The sequence below is a fragment of the Rhinoderma darwinii genome, chromosome 10 (assembly GCF_050947455.1).
Source record: "Rhinoderma darwinii isolate aRhiDar2 chromosome 10, aRhiDar2.hap1, whole genome shotgun sequence".
Taxonomy (NCBI): domain Eukaryota; kingdom Metazoa; phylum Chordata; class Amphibia; order Anura; family Rhinodermatidae; genus Rhinoderma; species Rhinoderma darwinii.
Window position 1 is genome coordinate 10,752,705 of NC_134696.1, and position 21,367 is coordinate 10,774,071.

The window sequence follows — 21,367 nt, forward strand, 5'->3', positions numbered from 1 at the left end:
CCCAGGGGGAGCCGGGCCCACATTATAGACTCGTAAAGCTGTATCGTACAAGTCGGTGATATGCTCATTTAAAATTTCCCACAGATGTCTGGTTTTATAGCCGTATATAAATTGCCATTTGACTACCCGCAGTATACATGTAAGGGACAGGTATGCTGTATACACAGTGGTGAAGTAATACTTTTCTATGTGTCCAGTAGTAATAGACTCGCCTCAGAGAATCATTGCCGAGCCTCGTGTTTATTGGTAACACTTCTGGACAGGCACAGATGGTTTAGCTTTCAGTCTGGAGAAATATGTGCGAGATGTTCAATAACCTCTAACTGATTCCACAGACGCCAATACATAAAGGTTTTGAGGGTTGATCCCGGATTCTTATATAAAGTACTTTTGGGCGGATGCTGAAATCCTATGTTATGGTGACCCATGTATGTTGCTGGTGCAATATGACGGTCACATAGCGTTCAATTGCTGGTGGAAAGATCTGTAGGGTGACGTTTGCCCTATAGCAAGATGCAACGTCTTCTCATTATGTCTCCTTTGGTCACCCCTTAGCACTGTCCTGCCATAGCATCATTTTATACTGCAGGTAATTACCAGATTTTGTTTTCTCCCCTTCAGGGTGGCGCTAGAAACTGTGGATCGATTGACAGAATCGCTAGATTTCACGGATTATGCCTCCCGAATCATCCACCCGATAGTCCGTACACTAGACGTCAGCCCTGAGCTCAGACAGACCGCCATGGACACACTTTCCTCATTAGTCTTTCAGCTGGGGAAGAAGGTACAGTGATATCCTGCGTGATCCTGAAGAAGAGTCTCTTATTTTGATGCAAATAAATGGAGTGACTCGTGTATTTCTTCTTCTCTCTTTCCAGTACCAGATATTTATACCAATGGTGAATAAGGTTCTGCTGCGTCACAGGATTTTACACCAGCGATATGAGATCCTGACCTGCCGGATTCTGAAGGTAGCGTTTCCTCACAAAGTCTGACACTATCCAATCATTGCCGACAGTTTCAGTGTGTATGGACACACCAGATTGACAAGGGGTGTGGGAGAATGCCCAGGTGTCAATTTATTAATACATTTCCAGGAAGAATAACGGAGGCACTGCACAATGCAGCGTTCTTAAAAAAATAAATAAAAAAAAAAAGGAAAAATTCTCAGCTGACAAATCCTCTTTAAAGGGGTTTTCCAGCCACTAGGCCATCAATGGCTAATGGCTCGGGACCCCCCGCCGAACTACTGTTTTGAAGGGGATGCAGCACTCGTGCTGCTTCCCCTTCATCTCTTCTTGCTCATTGTGAGTTGTCGACACGCATTTAGCGGCGATTCACAGGTATTGCAGCCGCCTTCTCCCTTTTGAAGTGAATGGGAGAAAAGGCTGCAATACCTGTGAATGGCCACTATGTGTGTTTCAACGATTTACAGTGAGCAAGTAGAAATGCGCACCCCCTTTCAAACAGCTGATCGGCGGGGGTCCAGGTAGTCACGACCGATCAGCTATTGATGGCTTATCCTGAGGACAGGCCATCGATTTTTGGTGGCTGAAACTCCTTTAAAGGGGTATTCCCATCTCCGCAGGGCTGTCAATCGTTCATTGTTCAGGATCTTCTAAATTTTTATATATTTTTTTTTATCACTAGGGGTTTACGCTTGCGGATGAAGAAGAAGATCCTTTGATATATCAGCACAGGACACTGAGGGGAAACTTAGGAGAACCCTTTTCCAGTGGCCCATTGGATAGTGGGCCCATGAAGAAGCTGCATGTCAGCACCACCAACCTGCAGAAGGTAATATAGGAAATCCTCTTGTCTGGAGCGATCAGATCTTAGGATCTGTTCTTAAAGCTTTTGGGGTTTCTTGACTTGCAGGCCTGGGGAGCAGCTCGCAGGGTCTCCAAAGACGACTGGTTGGAGTGGCTGAGACGACTAAGTGTGGAGCTGCTTAAAGACTCGTCCTCTCCGGCTCTTCGCTCGTGTTGGTCTTTGGCACAAGCCTATAACCCGCTGGCCAGGTCAGTCCTCTGCCGCTTGATTTATTTAATAGAATTACCAATTGTACATGGCTGAATGTTTCTTCTCTTCGGATGCAGAGATCTGTTTAATGCAGCCTTCCTTTCATGCTGGTCCGAGCTGAATGAAGATCAACAGGATGAGCTGATCCGCAGTATCGAATTGGCCCTGACGTCACAGGACATCGCTGAAGTCACTCAGACCCTGCTGAATCTGGCAGAGTTTATGGAGCACAGTGATAAGGTAAGCAATAGTGCAATATTCACTTTCTAAATAAGGATCCCCCGGCCGTGAGTCAGGGGCTTCTGCAGGAGGAATGTGGTATTAAATGGTGCCCATTTAAAGGAATTTGTCACCATGGTTGCGCTGAGCCATTTAAGAACGGGAGCCGCCTTTATTGCTGCAGCTGATCAGTTGTAGTAGGACTTGCAGGAGAGACGTTGTCTCCCTCCTTCTAGATTTTCTAAATTCAACGTGCAGTCCCTGAGCTGAGATATCGGCAGTCACCGCTATATGGATATCCTTCTATGGACCCACGTAGTACATTGTGCACCCATAGAGACTGGTGTGTATGTTGGTCGACTTGTGGTTAGTTGTAAGCACGCTCCCCCTCTTTCCGTCACATTGTCGTCACTATTTAATTCTTCTGACCCCTGTGCTGACCACGTAGGTGTTCTAGTTTTGTGCCACTTGTTCAGAAATAAGAACTTCTGGCCTGTGCTTGTCCGTAGACCTTGCCCTATCTAGTGTCCAGTAGCTGTTCAATATCATTCTTTACTGGTATTCCGTAATAAATCATACAGGACGGATATGGTAAGTGTTAGAGTGGAAAACACAGCATTTATATCATACTGCCTGTAACATATAGTCAAGATCTTCTGCAGGGCAGCATGCCGTCCATCCATAGGAGATCATGTCCTCCCATGCCACACTGCACTGCACTTGATTTTCCTGTATTAAAGTGCACCTCCAACTTCAGATTAGTACCACTCCATTTCCCAGTGCTAGAGAATGGTGCCCATATTGTGCCACTTGTTTATTTTTTCTATGAGACACAGGCATATTCTGTGTTACTGGACCAGGCACGGGGATGGACGCTTCCTTATTACATATGCCAGGGCACGCACTTCGTAGGCTACAGAGTATATTCAGGTGTAAGCGCTCGCCAGCTCTGCCACTCAGCGCTTGGTGTCTGAACTCTCTCCTCTACTGTGCCCAGCAGATGTCATTGCTGAGGAGAGACATAGTCAGTGCTGAGATGCACCGCGCATATTGACATGGTTCCTCCTAAGAACCCCCTACAGCAGGTGGTCAGCAACCATCGGCAGTCCAGCTGTTGTGTAACTACAATTCCCAGCATGCCTTGACAGCATTTGTCTGGCGTAATAAAGCTTTTCTGTCAGTGCGTGCCGGGAGTTGTAGTTTCACAACCGCTGGAGTACCGTAAGGCTGGCGACCCCCTGCCCGACAGCTTAGAATCCGTATCCAGCGTCTGCAGGTGCCGGCTGCGGAAACCCCAATGTAACGAGCAGACCGCACAGAAGTGCAGACACGCAGGGAGAAAAGCGGTACAATTTAGGTGACCTTTATATTGCAGATGTTGTTGGTCAATGATAATATTTTGGTGGTAAACTTGAATGATTTCTACTTTGTGGCCCCTCTGGTTGTGCACCCCTGATCTAGGCCTATGTTATATCTCTTGATCACTAAGCCATGTGACCTCGGTCTCTTTTCTTGTTTTCTAGGGCCCCTTGCCGCTACGAGATGACAATGGCGTGGTCCTCCTTGGAGAAAGGGCATCAAAATGCCGAGCTTACGCCAAAGCTCTACATTACAAAGAGCTGGAGTTCCAGAAAGGACCAACCCCGTCCATACTGGAGTCCCTCATCAGGTAGGAAAGAGCGCCCCACAGAGCATGGGGGTCATAGTCAATACGTGTGGTCTTTGACATTTGACCTCTCACCACTGTCATGTGTGTTTTTGTTTTTTTCGGAGTGCATACATAGCGTCTTCACAAATCCCACACTTTCCCTCGTCCCTATTTTTAGAGCATTTCCTTCTGACCTCTGCCTTATTCTGCAGCTTTCCAGACTCCTTTATCCTTCTGTCAGTGCGACGCGTCTGATACTTTGGTGCATTATTGACCTCCAGATATTTATTACCGTAAACCGTGTATAATATACTACAAATATAGGTTCAAATATTGCAGTGTTTGTCTTACAAGCGTGAATTAGTTTAATAATTTAGGCTCTGTTCACATCTGTATCCTGGTTTCTGTTTGTAACGGAAATCAGGACGCAGCGCCGGATTTGTTGTACGGGAAAAACCAGCGCCTGACAAACGCCATTGCCTTATAATGGAGAAGTCTGGTTCTGCCACAGTGTCTGCTGTCTTGATGGGTAGAATAGCTCTGCATGTAGTGCAAGTCTTTCCATCAAATCTGACTACGGGGATGTTCACATGCGGTGTTTTCAGCATTTTCCGGGGCGTAAACACCTCGAAAAATGCCTGAAAAAACTGAGGCTGATCGCCTCCAAACATCTGCCCATTGGTTTCAATGTGATAAACGGCGTTTCGTTCAGACGGGGCGTTTTTTACGCAGCCTTTTTAAAAAATGGCGCGTAAAAAAAAAAAACAACTTGTAAAAAGGAGCATGTCACTTCTTGAGCCGTTTTTGCATCAGTTTTTCATTGTGTCAATAGAAAAACTGCTAAAAAAAAAACGCCTCAAAGAAAAGTTTGCTTTAAAAACCGCTGAAAATCAGCTCCGTCTTTTACAGCCGTTTTTACTTTAGCGTGTGAACATAGTCTGAGTCTGAGACGCCGATGTGAACGGTTTCCTACAAGATCCTCGCGTGATCTGCAAATTAAGTTTATCGCTTGTTTTGTTAAAAGCATAAAATTGCCATCATTACCGGCCCTTTTTATCATGACGTCGGCCCAGCAATCCGCCAGCGCTTTTTTGCAGCGGCAGGAGAAATGTATTAGTATATGGGAGCCATCTAAATTCATATATATGTGTTCTATGAATGGGGCCTAGTCCAGCTCGTAGACGGGGGTCTGGTTAGTGAGACCAGCCCTCTATGTAGTAAGATGACCTCTATATATGGGATTCGAGGACCTGTGTGAAGTGGTGATCACATTTGTCACCTTGCTGAGAACTTCAGCTGCTTCTGCATCTGTTCATCTTCCTGGACCGGTGCAATGGAAAGAAGCGTCTTCCTGTGTGGGGGATTTCATGTAATCGGCAGGGTCCACAATCCGGTTGTGTGTGTGTGTGTAACGTTCTGTAATAATTGTGTATGTGTGTACATTTTTCCGTAATAGTGTGTGTGTGTGTGTAACTTTCTGTAATAGTGTGTGTGTGTGTGTGTAACTTTCTGTAATAGTGTGTGTGTGTGTGTGTGTGTGTGTAACTTTCTGTAATAGTGTGTGTGTGTGTGTGTAACTTTCTGTAATAGTGTGTGTGTGTAACTTTCTGTAATAGTGTGTGTGTGTGTGTGTGTGTGTGTGTGTAACTTTCTGTAATAGTGTGTGTGTGTGTAACTTTCTGTAATAGTGTGTGTGTGTGTGTGTGTTTTTGTAACTTTCTGTAATAGTTTGTGTGTGTGTGTGTGTGTAACTTTCTGTAATAGTGTGTGTGTGTGTAACTTTCTGTAATAGTGTGTGTGTGTATGTGTGTAACTTTCTGTAATAGTGTGTGTGTGTGTTTGCAACTTTCTGTAATAGTGTGTGTGTGTGTTTTTGTAACTTTCTGTAATAGTGTGTGTGTGTAACTTTCTGTAATAGTGTGTGTGTGTGTGTGTAACTTTCTGTAATAGTGTGTGTGTGTGTGTGTGTGTGTGTGTGTAACTTTCTGTAATAGTGTGTGTGTGTAACTTTCTGTAATAGTGTGTGTGTGTAACTTTCTGTAATAGTGTGTGTGTGTGTGTAACTTTCTGTAATAGTGTGTGTGTGTGTAACTTTCTGTAATAGTGTGTGTGTGTAACTTTCTGTAATAGTGTGTGTGTGTAACTTTCTGTAATAGTGTGTGTGTGTGTGTGTGTGTGTGTGTGTGTGTGTGTGTAACTTTCTGTAATAGTGTGTGTGTGTGTAACTTTCTGTAATAGTGTGTGTGTGTAACTTTCTGTAATAGTGTGTGTGTGTAACTTTCTGTAATAGTGTGTGTGTAACTTTCTGTAATAGTGTGTGTGTGTAACTTTCCGTAATGGTGTGTGTGTGTAACTTTCCGTAATAAGTGTGTGTGTGTGTGTGTGTGTGTGTAACTTTCTGTAATAGTGTGTGTGTAACTTTCTGTAATAGTGTGTGTGTGTAACTTTCCGTAATGGTGTGTGTGTGTAACTTTCCGTAATAAGTGTGTGTGTGTGTGTGTGTGTGTGTAACTTTCTGTAATAGTTGTCTTTGTATTTTTTAACGACACACATCAGCTGTTCATAGGATCCCTGCATTATACAATGACCACGTGACACAATGAGACTTTTTTTAATTTTTTATTTTTTTACTAAAAAAAATCCTTTATTTTACTAAAAAGACATTACAGTAACCTAAAAACCATCACATCGCGGGGAATGAGCTATGTACAGAGTGTCTCCATGATATATAGTGTCTGGTACTGGGGGTGATGGGACGGTCTTGTCCCCTAGTGGTTGTCCTGGTGTCGGTTCCCTGTATAAATACATCTCGGAGCTGTGTTTGTCTGCCGTTCACCTCTCAGGTACGAGGGTGTACTGGTGTCGTGTGGGGGTCATCGCTACACCCCGGGGTCCTCTGCATCACTCAGTGTGGTGGTGATACAGGATTATTTCATTACATGATCGGCTCATTGAGCTTTCAATCGTCGGCTTCCTAACTGCTGCTCCCATTATTCAGCATGTCACTGCCTTCCCATATGGAACTATACACAGAGCAGACGGACTCTACAAGAAATGATATTAAAGTAATAGCGCCAGGTGGGGGCGCCACTTGTAATGTCATTGGCTGCTCAGCAGGTTGTGTTGCCCCCTTCATGGCTGGAAGTCCTGAGCACGGATCTTCATTTCCACCCTCTTCAGAGAGTAGGTGGACCCATGCCAGCCGTACCAACTGATGCCATCCGAGTGCTTGCTGTGGTCACCGTTGCGGTAGAAAATGCCGTTGAGGTTGGAGTCTGTGCAGCAGTTGTACCAGTAGCCACCTGTAGGGGACAGCGTAATGTTACATATGGTAAAGTAGTCCCTGCAGTTACTGGACGTATACAAGGGTCACTGGTCGTGGCTATTGATTGGCGCTTACCTTTGCGCAGCCCGGCGCAGTCATCCAGGCACTTGTCGTTATCCTTGTCCTTGGTGCTGAAGGCCGTGTTGTTGTGGTAGCGCAGCGAGTCTCTGCCGGCGTTTCCACTGTAGTTGCCCAGGAAGAGGCGGTAACTGTTCTGCTCGTTATCAACGGAGAACTGGGCGTACTCGGCGAATCTGACATGACCCTGCCAATCCTAAAGTTAATGATAGACAGACAGTGGTGGAACAAAGAAAGATACGCTCTGCAGCTACTCAGAATATTCTTGTATGCCGGTCTGAATGATTGGAAGTCTTTGGGCGGATCGCAGGAAGGGGTTAAGGAGATTGGCCGAGAGTTGGGTCGTTAAGGGGGTTTTCCCATCAGGGACATTTATGACATATCCACAGGATATGTCATAAATGTCCAATCGATGCGGGCCCAACTCTGTGACCCGCACCTATCGGACATTTATGACACATCCTGTGGATATTTTATATATGTTCGATGGAAAAATCCTTTTAATGAATACCACTTTACAATTGATCTATTCATATGTTCTACATAAAAAGTTGAGTCACTTTTTGTAAATTCATTTCATTACTTATCTTGGTGTGAAGACCGACACTACAGAGAGTGTAAATCATCACAGCAGGTATTGAGCCAGCAAGGAATACTGGGAGATTTCCGCTCTGACATTGGCAGAATAGTGAGTGCAGCTCTGGAGTATAATACAGGATGTACCTCAGGATCAGTAATGTAATGTATGTACACAGTGACTCCACCAGCAGAATAGTGAGTGCAGCTCTGGAGTATAATACAGGATGTAACTCAGGATCAGTAATGTAATGTATGTACACAGTGACCACACCAGCAGAATAGTGAGTGCAGCTCTGGAGTATAATACAGGATGTAACTCCGGATCAGTACAGGATAAGTAATGTAATGTATGTACACAGTGACCACACCAGCAGAATAGTGAGTGCAGCTCTGGAGTATAATACAGGATGTAACTCAGGATCAGTACAGGATAAGTAATGTAATGTATGTACACAGTGACTCCACCAGCAGAATAGTGAGTGCAGCTCTGGAGTATAATACAGGATATAACTCAGGATCAGTACAGGATAAGTAATGTAATGTATGTACACAGTGACTCCACCAGCAGAATAGTGAGTGCAGCTCTGGAGTATAATACAGGATGTAACTCAGGATCAGTACAGGATAAGTAATGTAATGTATGTACACAGTGACTCCACCAGCAGAATAGTGAGTGCAGCTCTGGAGTATAATACAGGATGTAACTCCAGATCACTACAGGATAAGTAATGTAATGCATGTACACAGTGACTCCTCCAGCAGAATAGTGAGTGCAGCTCTGGAGTATAATACAGGATGTAACTCGGGATCAGTACAGGATAAGTAATGTAATGTATGTACACAGTGACTCCACCAGCAGAATAGTGAGTGCAGCTCTTGGGTATGAGGGTATGGTCACACGCAAAACTAAAAACGGCTGTAAAATGCGGAGCGGTTTTCAAGGGAAAACAACCTCTGATTTCGATTGACTCAATGAAAAACGGCTCCAAAAGCAGCTCTAGAAGTGACCTCTTTTTACAGGGCGTCTTTTTAAACAGCCGCGTAAAAAAAAAAAGCCTCTTCTGAACGAAACACAGTTTTTCCCATTGAAATCAATGGGAAGATGTTTGGAGGCGGTTAGCTTCCGTTTTTTTCCCAGCTGTTTTTCAGGGCATTTACGCCCCGAAAAACGCCTGAAAATAAGCCGTGTGAACATACCCTCATACGTACTTTACTTTAGTCTTTTGCTAAGCTGTATATAGCTGTGAAAATGTTGTGGTCTAGTTCATCTTGTGTGTGTGTGTATACACAGAAATTATATACTTGTGTTAGTATAATAGCCCTCGAGAGGGAGCCACGGGGAAAATAAATGAGATGGAGCCAGAATAGCGCATACAAGCAGTTCATCATATTTGAACACCCGTACAGACCTCGTCCTGCTCACAGCTGAGCGTTTGCTACAAATGAACTAAAGATATGAGCAATATACGTTACATCTCCTGTTCTTATAATTTGCTACAATGTACCAGTGCAGCTAAAATGTATAAGCCTGGAGTCCAGACTGTGTAGCTTACAGGGGATTGACCAAGACTAGATACAATTGTAGCAAACCTTCAGCTGTGAATAGTATTAGGTCTATACAGGTTTACTCTGGATGTAAACAATGAATTTTATTCGTTCACGAACACCAAGCAGAGGTCTTGGAAACACAAAGTATATTAGAAATCGTCAGCATTTTTCTTGTAAGCCCCTGTCTGGCTTTCATTGTGTCTGGAGCGCGCACTCACCTCCAGCTCCACTCTCAGGACGGTCGGCCGGCGCGTCAGTCGGTAGATATTCTCGTTTCCCAGCCAGAAGTCTCCGCGAATGTTGCCGAAGCCCTCGCGGTACTGCTTCCAGTCCCTGTTGAATGAGGACAGACCCACTTTACGCCTCTGGATCAGAGTCCAGCCTCCTCCGTGGGTCTCCATGTCACAGTACACCTGACGGCAAAGGATCCGAATGTTAACCAGGAAGGCAGGAACGTGACCGCTCAGCACAAAAATATTACCCTACGTCTTACCTCCATCTCCGGACTCCCCAAGAAACTATTTGCAGGCATCTTGTAGACCCCGGATATCTTGTAGTTCTTCTCGTAGAGGGTGGAGCAATCATAAATGGCGTCTGCGAAGAGGAAAAAACACACAAGTCATGGTATGGAGGGAGCGCTGTGTGAATTCCTCCTTATACCCCCTCCAGAATCTGCCTCCTCTATGCTGTAAATCATTCACACTTTCCAGGCATTTTCTGAGAAGTGGTAATAAAAAATAAAGGTGTTGGGGCGTGTGCGGGGACCACCTGTACCCCCCTCCAGCTATCCAGACCTTCCACGCAGATTTATGTTACTCCCGCCTGTCAAATTCTGCCCCTAGACACCTGCGAAATGTCTCGTGAGCCTCCTCCATATACAGAAAGTAAGTCCTAATTGTTCTCCCTTCCATGCTGCTATTCCGCCCACCACTCTGCCGCACTTGATTGTCAGTGAATAGAAATCAAAGCTTCTTTGATTTCACCCCCCAAGGGAATAAGTCTGAGATTTTGTTTTGCAGATTTCTGACACTAATCTGCGCTCTGGAGGGGTATGAGGGGAGGGGGGAGGTATTCGGTGCCTCTTCTGTGCACGCAATGTCACTGGGAAGAGTCTTAGAGCAAGTCCCTGCTGGAAGGTGTTTACGGGGAATGCGTCTCCTGCCCTTGTGTTTGCGCGTCTGTTGATGTTGGTTACTAGGCGGTCGTCACTTTACCGGGATCATTGGATGTGATGGGGAGTACCTGGCACCTCTTACCTGCCGTGGTCTGGGTCTGCGTCTGGGCCGCTTGCTCGCGGGATTGCAGGATTTCCACCCGGTTGTTCATCTCGGAGTACTTCTCCTCGGCATCGGTCATGCGGGTCTCCACCTGCTTGTAGCTGCTCTCCAGCTTCATCACCTGCATGACCACGTTCACCCAGTCCGTCTCCTGCTTCTTGCTCAGCTCCTCCACCAGGCTGCTCAGGTTGGCGATTTGGACCTTCAGGTCTTTGACTTCTTCGCAGCAGCCGGGCATCTTATGGAGCCCGTTGGGACCGTTGGGCTTTTTCTTGGGAGCTTTTTGAGACTCCGAAGGAGAAACGACTAGAAAAAGCATGAAGATGCCGATCCAGGCGAAGTACGGGACGTTCATGATGAGAGGGGAGCGCAGGTATCGGGATCAAGACGTCTTCCTCGTGGAGAAGCTTCGGTCCTCCGTCTGTTGTAGAAAGTGACTTCTTTGCTTTCCCCCTTTCACTGATCTGCTGGAGGAAACTTTTGCAGCATCTTAAATAATCCAATCTGGTGGAGCCTTCCCTGCCTGCCCTCCCACCCACAGCTCATCTCCTCCTCCGCACCAGGTGCCAGTCTGCATGCTCCATTCCTACAGTCATCCCGAAAAGCTTGGGGGGTGGGGTTTGGACATACGTCTGTTTTCCCAGTAGTGTCATTTTCCCCCAGAAATTCAGTCAACATTAACCCTTTGTGGGCAGAGAAGAAGAATTGTGGATGGCTCAGCCGAGCATCAGCCAGACGTGAGCTCTTTGCACCAGGTTGTTGGTGAACCCCTCGATGTTTGCATTTACTTATCAGACAAAGACCGTGGAGTCTCCAGGAGACCTGTTTTCTTTAGCGCCGCCGTATAAAGTTTTCTAGCACTCACCGGAGCGCGACTCGCAGCCTCTCCTCCGCACGTCGCTGCGTCTGCAGACTTGGAGCTGCTGTAACGTAGGCCTTGGAGGGCACTGGCTGTAAATTTCGCACCGTTTGGCGGCCTCCTCCTCTCCGTCACCAGTAGATCTGGACGCCTCGCCCAGCAGAACGCTGGTCCCCAGAGCTCGCTCCTTCTCAAAAAAACAGTCCCCTCATCTCCTAAGAATGCAAGCACTGGGAAAACACTGGGGAGGAGGTGGATGGAGCCGGGGGTAACGCGGAGCAAGAATAAATACATTGCAGTCCTGGTCGGTGGCTCTGGAAAAAACGGTGGCAGACGCTTCCTTTTTGTTTTGTCCGCCAAATGATAGAATAGTCCTAGTAAATTCTAGCAAGGAATAGGGACTACATTTAACCTCTTAAGGGACGTTTCCGGTTAGATCCATGCATAATAAAACACTCCGCAATTTTTTATAATTTTGTGTACTTGAATTCCTCACTATTTTCTAGACCTCTGCTTGCTGTCAGTGACTGGGAACAGCAAGAGACTAAAGACCCAGACTAAGGGGCATAGCTATAGGGGTGCAGAGGTAGCAGTCGCACCTGGGCCCTGATGTTTAGGGGGGGGTCAAAAGGCCTCTCTGCCACATAAGGCACCAGTATTATAAATGGCGTATGATAGTTGGGGGCCCGGTTATGGATTTTTCATTGGGGTCCAAGTTACACCCCTGGACCTAATACTTCTAACAGCTGAGGCTTTGTTATAATTGTATCCAGTCTATGCAATCCTCTGTGAGGTAAATACATCAGCAGTACACATCTCTCTCTTGTCCTGATTGTTTGTTACAATGTATCAGTGCAGGTAAAATTTATCAGTCTGGAGTCTGGGCTGCTTAGCTTACAGAGGATTGTAGATTGGATACAATTGTAACAAAGTTTCAGCTGTGTAAGGTATTAAGTCTTTAGAGGTTTAGCCTGACTGCAAGCAGAGATCTTGAAAATGGTAGTGAATTGAAACACAAAGGGCATTGGAAACTTGCTGAACTTTTTATGATACGATGGCGAAGGTGAAATGAAACCTTTTTTTTTTTGTGTCGCAGAGATCGCTGACCGATTAGTCACCACGTAATAAGTGTCTGGCGTCCCTCGCTAGAAAAATAAGTCCATTCTGGACATGATAGGGGAAGTCATTATATAACGGAGTATAATAGTCCGGGACGATGTCTGGAGCTCTCTGAATATTTCCTCCACATTGAAGGTTGTGCTAGGATTGTCTGGCAAGCAGCGTTGACTTCATTCCTGTAGTGAAATTCCTTTAATCCGGCATCCGACAATCCAGAAATTCTGAAAATTATAGCAGCAAATTTTGAATTGGCCTTTTATTTTTGGTGGTTTTCTTAAGGCTCGTTCTGCCCTTTACTAGTAAATTCTATATACTTTACTATGACTGTCCGATAATCCAGAATATCTGATAATCAGGAACTCCTCCGTTCCCGTTAAGGACAGGTGCTAGGAATGGCGTTGTACGTTCAAAGATCTATTCTTGTTTATGAAGGTGAACTTCCACTTCGACATTTCTCTGTGGCAAATGGGCAACTGCTTAAATAACAATTCCATATCTAGATTTTTATGGGAATTGCCCCCGTTGGATAAAGGAGTGATCTGGATCTGCTACAGGCGGCCTGTCCTCGTAGAGATCAGTCCTGCAACTAATCCTAGCAATTCAGAGGGCGCGGGTTATTTATGGAGTTGTTATTTAAGCAGGCGGTCACTTTCAATATCCCAATGATTGAAGGTTTATGGGACGGTTCCGCATCTTTGCCTGGAATCGCTATTATACCAACTCCCTCATTTGTCCGTATTCCCATCTTAGATATTTCTGGCATATCCGTGGGATAGGCGATAGATATCGGCCCCCACCTCAGGGGAGAACGGTTGCCCCCGCCCAGTGAGGCGGCCATTGCATCCAGGCGGAGAATGAGTGGAGAGGTGGCCGCGCATTCACTTCTATGGGAGTTCTGGGAACAGTCGAGCACCTCGTAATAATGAATGGGGAGAGCGGAGGACCCGCGTGGCCACCTCTCCATTCATTAGGACCCGGCTCGGGATCCCCCAATCTCCACATAGGTGCGGGTCTCAGAGATGGGACCTCCACCTATCGTGCACGCTTAAAATGGAAAAACCCCTTTAAATATTCGCTGATGGTGTAAATAGGAAAATCACAGCAAAAGCTCAACTGGAAAATGACTTTGGTGCAGGAAGTAACACTCCACCTGCGTTGTGAGCCGCTCGTGTTCAGCCGCAGGTCTGTGACTCAGACAGGGGAACACTTGTAGCCGCTCCTCTCATCTCCGCTCTGTGTTTCAGCATCTGTCCTGGTGTGTGATGATGGAGCAGATAAATATGGCTGAATCTGGTCAGCAGAGGGTTAATGAGACCCTGGCGGCCGTTCCCATGCGGCTCGGTGATTATCACTGTCTTTTTGCAGCGCCGCCGGGGTCTTGGCTTTGAATCCTACGAGGGGCGACAGCTGCAAAAACTTTGTTTTCCCCCCCCGGGTCTCCTCCAGGTTCTACCATTTTTCCCAAAACATTCCGGCTACGTCGTCTTATGAGATTGGTACCAAGTCTCGGCGATGGCGAAACTAGATTTTTCTCCCCACTGGGTGCGAGAACTGATGGAAGTGATTGTTATCCGAGTATAGCGGAGTGTGTTATATATGCAATGAATGATCACATGACACGGGTCTTATCCCCACAGTGTGGTGGGGGATGTCTGACGGCTGAGCCCCCTCTGATGTTCATAACGGGGGTGCCTGGTCCCCACTCCTGGCTGCACGTGTGCCGTCATTCTCCATCTTCTGTATCTCCCATTCACTTGAGTTTGGAGGTGATGAGCGGGGCCCCTTCTTGTAAATAGTGCAGGGTTTGTTAGGGTCCTTTGGGACCCCAACCTATGTCTAGAACAGACCCTTAGGCTTTTCTCTGAAAACTACGAAGACCGTTGCACTTTACTGAGCGCTGTGCCCCCCCCCCCACCGCCCCCTTTGTTCTCACCGCTGATCAGACATTGGTTATGCTGCCCCTTTAGGCTGTGTTCACACAGAGTTTTTTGCAGGAGGAAAATTCCTCCTGCAAATGCTGCTCCAGACGGTTTTTGCACAGTGGTTTGAAAAAAACTCGTCAAGACACTCGTCGAGGCGTTTTTTCCCTCTTTCTGATTGATTGAAATGGGGTTTTGGAGGCGGAAACCGCCTCAAGATGGGTCATGACGCTTCTTTTTACCGCGACACGTTTTTTTTACTCGCGGTAAAAAACCTCGTCCAACTCCTATTGAAATCAATGGGAGGCATTTTCGGGCGGTTTTTGAGGAGTTTTGCGGCGCGGTTTCCGCGTCAAAAAACTCTGTGTGAACAGGGCCATAAAGAGGCTCTGTCACCAGATTATAAGTGCCCCGTCTCCTACATATTCTGATTGGCGCTGTAATGTAGATAACAGAAGTGGTTTTTATTTTGAAAAACGATCATTTTTTAGCAAGTTATGAGCTAGTTTAGATTTATGCTAATGAGTTTCTTAATGACCAACTGGGCGTGTTTTACTTTTTACCAACTGGGCGTTGTACAGAGGAGTGTATGAGGCCGACCAATCGGTGACCAATCAGCGACCAATCAGTGTCATACACTTCTCATTGTTCCAGCCCATAGTTACAGTGTGATTGTGCAGAGAAAGAAGCTGGGCTGGAACAATGAGAAGTGTATGACACTGATTGGTCACTGATTGGTCACTGATTGGTTGCCGATTGGTCACTGATTGGTCAGCGTCATACACTCCCAGTTGGTAAAAAGTAAAACCACGCCCAGTTGGTCATTAAGAAAGTCATTAGCATAAATAAACTAGCTCATAACTTGCTCAAAAATGATCGTTTTTCAAAATAAAAACCACTGCTGTTCTCTACATTACAGCGCCGATCAGATTATGTAGGAGACGGGGCACTTATAATCTGGTGACAGAGCCTCTTTCAGTGCTAGTGTTGGGCCTGCACTTCTCCAGAGATCGCTGGACCCCCCCTCCCCCTCCTTCCAGCATTGGCGTCTGATTGACATGTCCTAAAAGTCAAGTCCCTAAGAGTTAAATAAATATCTTGTTCTGCGTCTGAGAAGCTGCCGGAGTCGTGTAATGTTATAATCAGTGTAAACATTGGGTGAAGCTGCAGCTCCGTCCCTGCGGGTCTCCTCCATACACGGCCCCCTGCGCTGGATATAAAGCCTCTTTATTCTTCTCGTCTGACCACAATTCCCATTGAAGCCCCTTATAAACCTGTCATGGCCGCTCGCCGCGCCGTTATTTAACGTTTCCATGTGGAGGAGATTACAAGGTGCCGCCGCTGCGCTCGGCTGTAGTTTTCTCACTTTCATGTTGCTTTGAGGTCTCGGCCCCCGGCCTCAGCTGTTATCACACAAGCCTCTTATTGTGGTCCCAGGATATGGCGGAGCTGACTAGCAGCAGGGCAGGCGGCGCTCCCGGCCCACCGCACACCGCGCAGGGCACACGTCTGGACGGCAGATGTGAGATGAGCTGTCAGGACGCCTCTCCAGAGCAGGAAATCCAGAGCGCTCTCCTCTTACACTGTAAATAAATAGAACCCCGGGCTCCTTCACTCAAGTGTCCAGCTCCCGAACCGCAGAGCTGGAAGTGTGGGAAGAGGCTCCGTGTGTCCCGGAGATCCCTGCAGTGCCAACCCTTACAGCTCCTGATGGGAGTTGTGGGCCAAATGTCATGTGGACTGCGCCGCTTTACAGAGCTCTTTACCCCAAAAGTGTAAAAAAAATAAAAAATATCACCTTGAAGTCGTTAATAAAAATCCAAATCCTAGTTATGGTGGTTTCTAGGAAAGATGGGTTACCAGCAATGTGACCGACACTGCAGCTCCCACTCATGTTGGATACGCCAGTTACCGTACAGGAGTCTAGGAAAGCTGTGTGACATGCCAGTTACCGTTCAGGAGTCTAGGAAAGCTGTGTGACACCCCAGATACCGTTCAGGAGTCTAGGAAAGCTGCGTGACACGCCAGTTACCGTTCAGGAGTCTAGGAAAGCTGTGTGACACCCCAGATACCGTACAGGAGTCTAGGAAAGCTGCGTGACACGCCAGTTACCGTACAGGAGTCTAGGAAAGCTGTGTGACACGCCAGTTACCGTACAGGAGTCTAGGAAAGCTGTGTGACACGCCAGTTACCGTACAGGAGTCTAGGAAAGCTGTGTGACATGCCAGTTACCGTTCAGGAGTCTAGGAAAGCTGCGTGACACGCCAGTTACCGTTCAGGAGTCTAGGAAAGCTGTGTGACACCCCAGATACCGTACAGGAGTCTAGGAAAGCTGCGTGACACGCCAGTTACCGTACAGGAGTCTAGGAAAGCTGTGTGACACGCCAGTTACCGTACAGGAGTCTAGGAAATCTCTGACACCCCAGATACCATACAGGAGTCTAGGAAAGCTGTGTGACACGCCAGTTACCCCACAGGAGTCTAGGAAAGCTGTGTGACACGCCAGTTACCGGACAGGAGTCTAGGAAAGCTGTGTGACACCCCCCGTTGTAGTTCAGGAGTCTAGGAAAGCTGTGTGACCATCCCAGTTACGGTCAGGACTTGAGGAAAGTTGTGTGACGCCCCTGTTGCATTATTCTGTCCGTCCATGAACCAATATAATAACAACCAAAAACTTTATAAATGCATCTGCTTCTGGGAAAGCTGGGTGACCGCTGATAACTCATAGGGCTGTACACCCAGCTTGTCTAGACCCTTGATCTGTGAATTTTCTTCCTGCAGATCTGTGACTGGATAACAAAGCCGATTTGCTTTTCAGTACTCAAGGAAAGCTGGGTAAATCCCTTGCGGGAGCTGCATTGGCGGCCATGTTGGTTGTTCCCCTTCTTTCCTGGAAACCGAACTAAGAAGCAGCGGTTGTTATATCTGTAGGGAACTCCTTGAGGATTTACTGATTGTCATTCCAGCAGCGTCATGTGACCCCCCCCCCCCCCCCCCCGTCATTGATCGTCCTGACTCTTATTACCGCGGCTCTGCAGTTCATCGTCCCGGGCGCCGCGGCCGTTCAGACTCCGGATCTACAGCCGTTGTATTTGTCTCCTATAATTAAACTTCTCGTCTCTTTGATGCGTTAATATTTCCAGGGTAGAATGGAAAAAATGATCCGCACATCAACCGCTCTGCAAAGGGGCGAGTGTATAGAGCGGGGGTCCGCCGCCTCGAGCGTGTAGAGAAACTACAACTCCCAGCATCCCACAACGCAGTCATTTATTCTTATTACATTGTGATTCTCAATAGTCCTGAAGAGCCAGCGAATACTGAGCCAGATCTTCTGCAGCCTTCTGATATACTTTGTTTTAATTCCCAGCTAATTTCAAGATGTCTGCTTGCTGTCAATAAATGGAAACATTGTTTGCTTTCAGAGAGATGAAAAACCCATCTTGCTCCCCGCAGGTCTCGTTACAGTGTATCGGAGTTCTCTCTTGTAATGAGCCGTGCACCTCGGACTGGGCCAGGACTGGTGTTCAGCCTCTAGATGTAAATAAGAGGTTTTCTAATCACTGACTGCAAGCAGTGACCTTTAAAAAAAATTTTTTTTTTTTAATTGACTCAATTTGGTGGAAATTGTTTAGGTCTCGTTGTGCCATCTGTTCTTGAACTGTGGGGTCCAAGTTCCGGAACCCTCGCTGATCCTCCAAATGAAGGAGCGCCAGCGCTGGTTAGAGGTTTTCTCATGAAGACGACCCATGTCCGTGTGCCCTGTTAGGTGGTATGGACGTCATAGAGGGGGTTCCCCGCTCGCAACCCCATCCAGGAAATGGGCATCCTCTCTGAACGGGCGGCTACCGTTCTGGCGGACTCCCCAGTGCCTGGCTGGCCACTGCTTTCCCCAGCAAAATGGGTTGATGGACCCGGGGTGATCAGCTAATCCTCCCGCCATCTGCACCGTGAGAGGGGTTGTATCTGATGAGGTGACCCCCTTTAAGAGCGGCAGCTCCTCCACAGTTTTCCAGTTGTGGAGGAGGCTGCAGCACATTTTCTTGGATGGAGCCGTGTTGCAGTTTCCGCACAGCGGGTGAACGTTCTCGGGTTCAGCTGGGGTCCCGGGGGTTGAGCCCACACTGACATAATGTTATAGAATATCCTAGCGATACCCCTCTAAAAAAGAAAATACACAGGACATGAGCAGCAACAAACAAGTCAGCCGGTCAGATCTGAGGCCTGTCTCCCTCCCGGTCTCCCTCCCGGTCTCCCTCCCTGTCTTCGGGCCTTCATGAAATGACATTGTTGGGATTGTTCTCCATTATTACTGATTACATAAGCGCTTCGTGTACCGCAGGCCGGCGCGTCCCCGTTACTGGATTATGGAATAACGTGTCGTCTGCCGCAGCCAGGTCGTGATCTCACATTCTTCTTCTTGTTTTCTGTCTCCCGCAGCATTAACAATAAGCTCCAGCAGCCGGAGGCGGCCTCGGGGGTCTTGGAGTTCGCCATGAAGCATTACGGAGAATTGGTAAGTGCCCCCTGAGTGCAAGGTAGTCGTGTAAGAAGAGCTGAGATTTTATATGCAGGAATAACATACACCCAATATGTGGGGCCCTTATAAAGGTGCGGCTCCGGGAGGCCCATGGATTGCAGCCACAGATGTGCCATTAATAAATGATCAGCAATAAACTCTTCTATTCATGTGATACGCCTGTTCATCCTGAGCCTCCTGGTTCATCTGTAGAATACCTGAATTACTATGACGACGGATACAGAACAGCTAGGAAAGAGTGACGGGGAATAGCAGAGCTTAACAATGCAGCGTTGGGATAGATGAGAGAGAATTGGATCGTATATTGCTGGACTTCGCACGATGCCGGGATCCTATATAGGGAGAATGCTCCTTATGGCCCTGTATGTGGGGTCAGCCCGTTACCCTTATGGGATGTTGAATAAAGCCTCCCAATGGGCCCAGGGGGTTTGAAGGAAGAAAGGACATGAGAGCAGTGACTCTCCTGGAGACGAGCCCCCCTGTATGAGGCCTCCACACAAAGGCCGACTGTTCTCCCAGCAGCTGTAATTACTTCCTGCGGTTACTGTAAATACTCCTTATTACATCACCCATCCTCCGCTCCGAGGGGATAACGTCATCGTGCAGTGTGGCCCTGGATCACCGCCGCAGAGTCACTTCACACAGGGGGGGGGGGCTGCCCTGGATCACCGCCGCAGAGTCACTTCTCACAGGGGGGGGGGGGTTTCTCTGCTGATTTGGGAATATCCCCGAAGGTTCAAGTGGTCGGAACACCTTGTGGCCTGTGGTTCAACCACAACTTTCTAGGAAGGATCCCACAAACCACAAGGAGGAAGGAGTGGCAGACCTCTTACGTACGTCGTTACTGCCGTGTTCTCCAGCGTGTGTGGGGTCTCTGTTATGTGATTCGTCCTGCAGCGATTTCCTTCATCGTAGCGCGAACCTATAAACGTTACGTCCTCCATCTATATATTCACTATATATGAGATCCCCCTCCTGTATATTATAAGAGGATTAGGAGTCCTGTGACCCTTTGAATGGCCGAGGCTGCTGGCCCACGATATGGAGCTCTAAGGTGACGTGTAATGTTCTTCTTTATAATATCTCAGCTGCTGCAGAACTTCTTACATACACTATACATACCCTGTCAATGGCGGCTTCCTGTACGTTTTAAATGGGTTTGTCCACTCTGATGTTATGGTGACACAATGGCGTAATAATGTCACGTGACCGTGGTGAATTAGCGGCTGTGGTCATGTGACATTATGAAGGACACCCCATTGTGTCAATATTATAACCGCAGAGCAGCGGGAAGATTTGGAGATCGGCCACGGGAGAATAAAAGGGGATTTTAAAGGTAAATATGTATAAGGTTTATTATTTTTTTATGTTTGAGGGACATTCTGGGGGGTTTACGATTGTCAGAAAATCCTCTGAAGATTAAATTAAAGGTGTTGTGGGGTTTGGAAAACCCATTCGCAAACAGCCTGTTATGGCATGTTTAGTTAGTAAAGAGGAGTCCCTCTTACATAGAGCGTCTCCCTCTGGAGGACCCGTCCTGTATTACATAGACCACACATTGATATAAATGGACACTGTGTAATGCTTTATTTCTCCTGTGGTGGCGCTGCAGGGAAACTGAACACTCCCAGGTTTCTCCATAGATTACAGCGGATCGCTGGAGGTCCCAGCAGCAGGTCACCCGGTGATCAGCTCATTTTCAGGGGATCCTTCAAACCGGAAGAAATTGACCAAAGGCCGTATTAAATAACCTTTCCAGGAGGCTTTGTCACGGCTGATTTCATCTACTGCTGTCTTGTCCCTCGTAGGAGATTCAGGCCACCTGGTACGAGAAGCTCCATGAATGGGAGGACGCCCTGGTTGCCTACGACAAAAAGATCGAAGTGAACAAAGATGACTCGGAGTTGATTTTGGGGCGCATGCGCTGCCTGGAAGCTCTTGGGGAATGGTAAGCTGAAATATTTCCTTTGTTTTCATTTTGCAGCCAATGCTGGACTTATATTTTTGACTCCGTCACATAGACGAAAAACACGTGCATACGTTACTTACCATATCCAGCATTGACATATATGTATCGGAGAGAGGGGGCCCGCCAGACCCCCGCTCTATTAGCCAGATGCAACAGACCTCGGAGATCAAGAATCTTCTCAGTGCCGGCGTCTTACACTTTGCTGTCAGGTTCACGGTTTGACCACTAGGTGGTGCCTGGAAGCGTAAGCCGGGTGGAGACCGCAGGG

General features: G+C 47.2%; 2 protein-coding genes across 6 annotated transcripts in view; one reads left to right on the top strand and one right to left on the bottom strand.

The window, feature by feature from the left end:
- The window catches only part of MTOR (mechanistic target of rapamycin kinase), a 109,332-nt gene that overhangs the window by 30,310 nt on the left and 57,655 nt on the right, over positions 1 to 21,367 (top strand). For all 5 annotated transcript variants that reach the window (XM_075839360.1, XM_075839364.1, XM_075839362.1 and 2 more), the window contains 8 exons: positions 622 to 784; positions 879 to 971; positions 1,651 to 1,797; positions 1,879 to 2,021; positions 2,100 to 2,262; positions 3,765 to 3,910; positions 19,031 to 19,106; positions 20,939 to 21,078. In XM_075839360.1, coding sequence (XP_075695475.1) covers positions 622 to 784; positions 879 to 971; positions 1,651 to 1,797; positions 1,879 to 2,021; positions 2,100 to 2,262; positions 3,765 to 3,910; positions 19,031 to 19,106; positions 20,939 to 21,078 — 1,071 coding nt within the window. The remainder of the gene's footprint in view (positions 1 to 621; positions 785 to 878; positions 972 to 1,650; positions 1,798 to 1,878; positions 2,022 to 2,099; positions 2,263 to 3,764; positions 3,911 to 19,030; positions 19,107 to 20,938; positions 21,079 to 21,367) is intronic.
- On the bottom strand, positions 6,538 to 11,170 carry ANGPTL7 (angiopoietin like 7). The gene is made up of 5 exons (XM_075840642.1): positions 10,676 to 11,170; positions 9,913 to 10,013; positions 9,638 to 9,832; positions 7,290 to 7,488; positions 6,538 to 7,191 (listed from the first exon to the last, which is right to left on the bottom strand). Exons 1-5 carry the CDS (start codon positions 11,049 to 11,051, stop codon positions 7,022 to 7,024), a joined length of 1,041 nt encoding a protein of 346 aa, XP_075696757.1. The 5' UTR covers positions 11,052 to 11,170; the 3' UTR covers positions 6,538 to 7,021.

What these genes read in the sequence shown, in the direction of transcription:
- ANGPTL7 (XM_075840642.1), bottom strand. Translation starts at nt 11,051, where the DNA reads ATGAACGTCCCGTACTTCGCCTGGATCGGCATCTTCATGCTTTTTCTA. An exon ending in GCAGACCCAGACCACGGCAG is followed by an intron (nt 10,014 to 10,675) that starts GTAAGAGGTGCC and finishes TCCTCTTCGCAG; the next exon opens with ACGCCATTTATGATTGCTCC. An exon ending in TGGGGAGTCCGGAGATGGAG is followed by an intron (nt 9,833 to 9,912) that starts GTAAGACGTAGG and finishes CTTTGCCGTCAG; the next exon opens with GTGTACTGTGACATGGAGAC.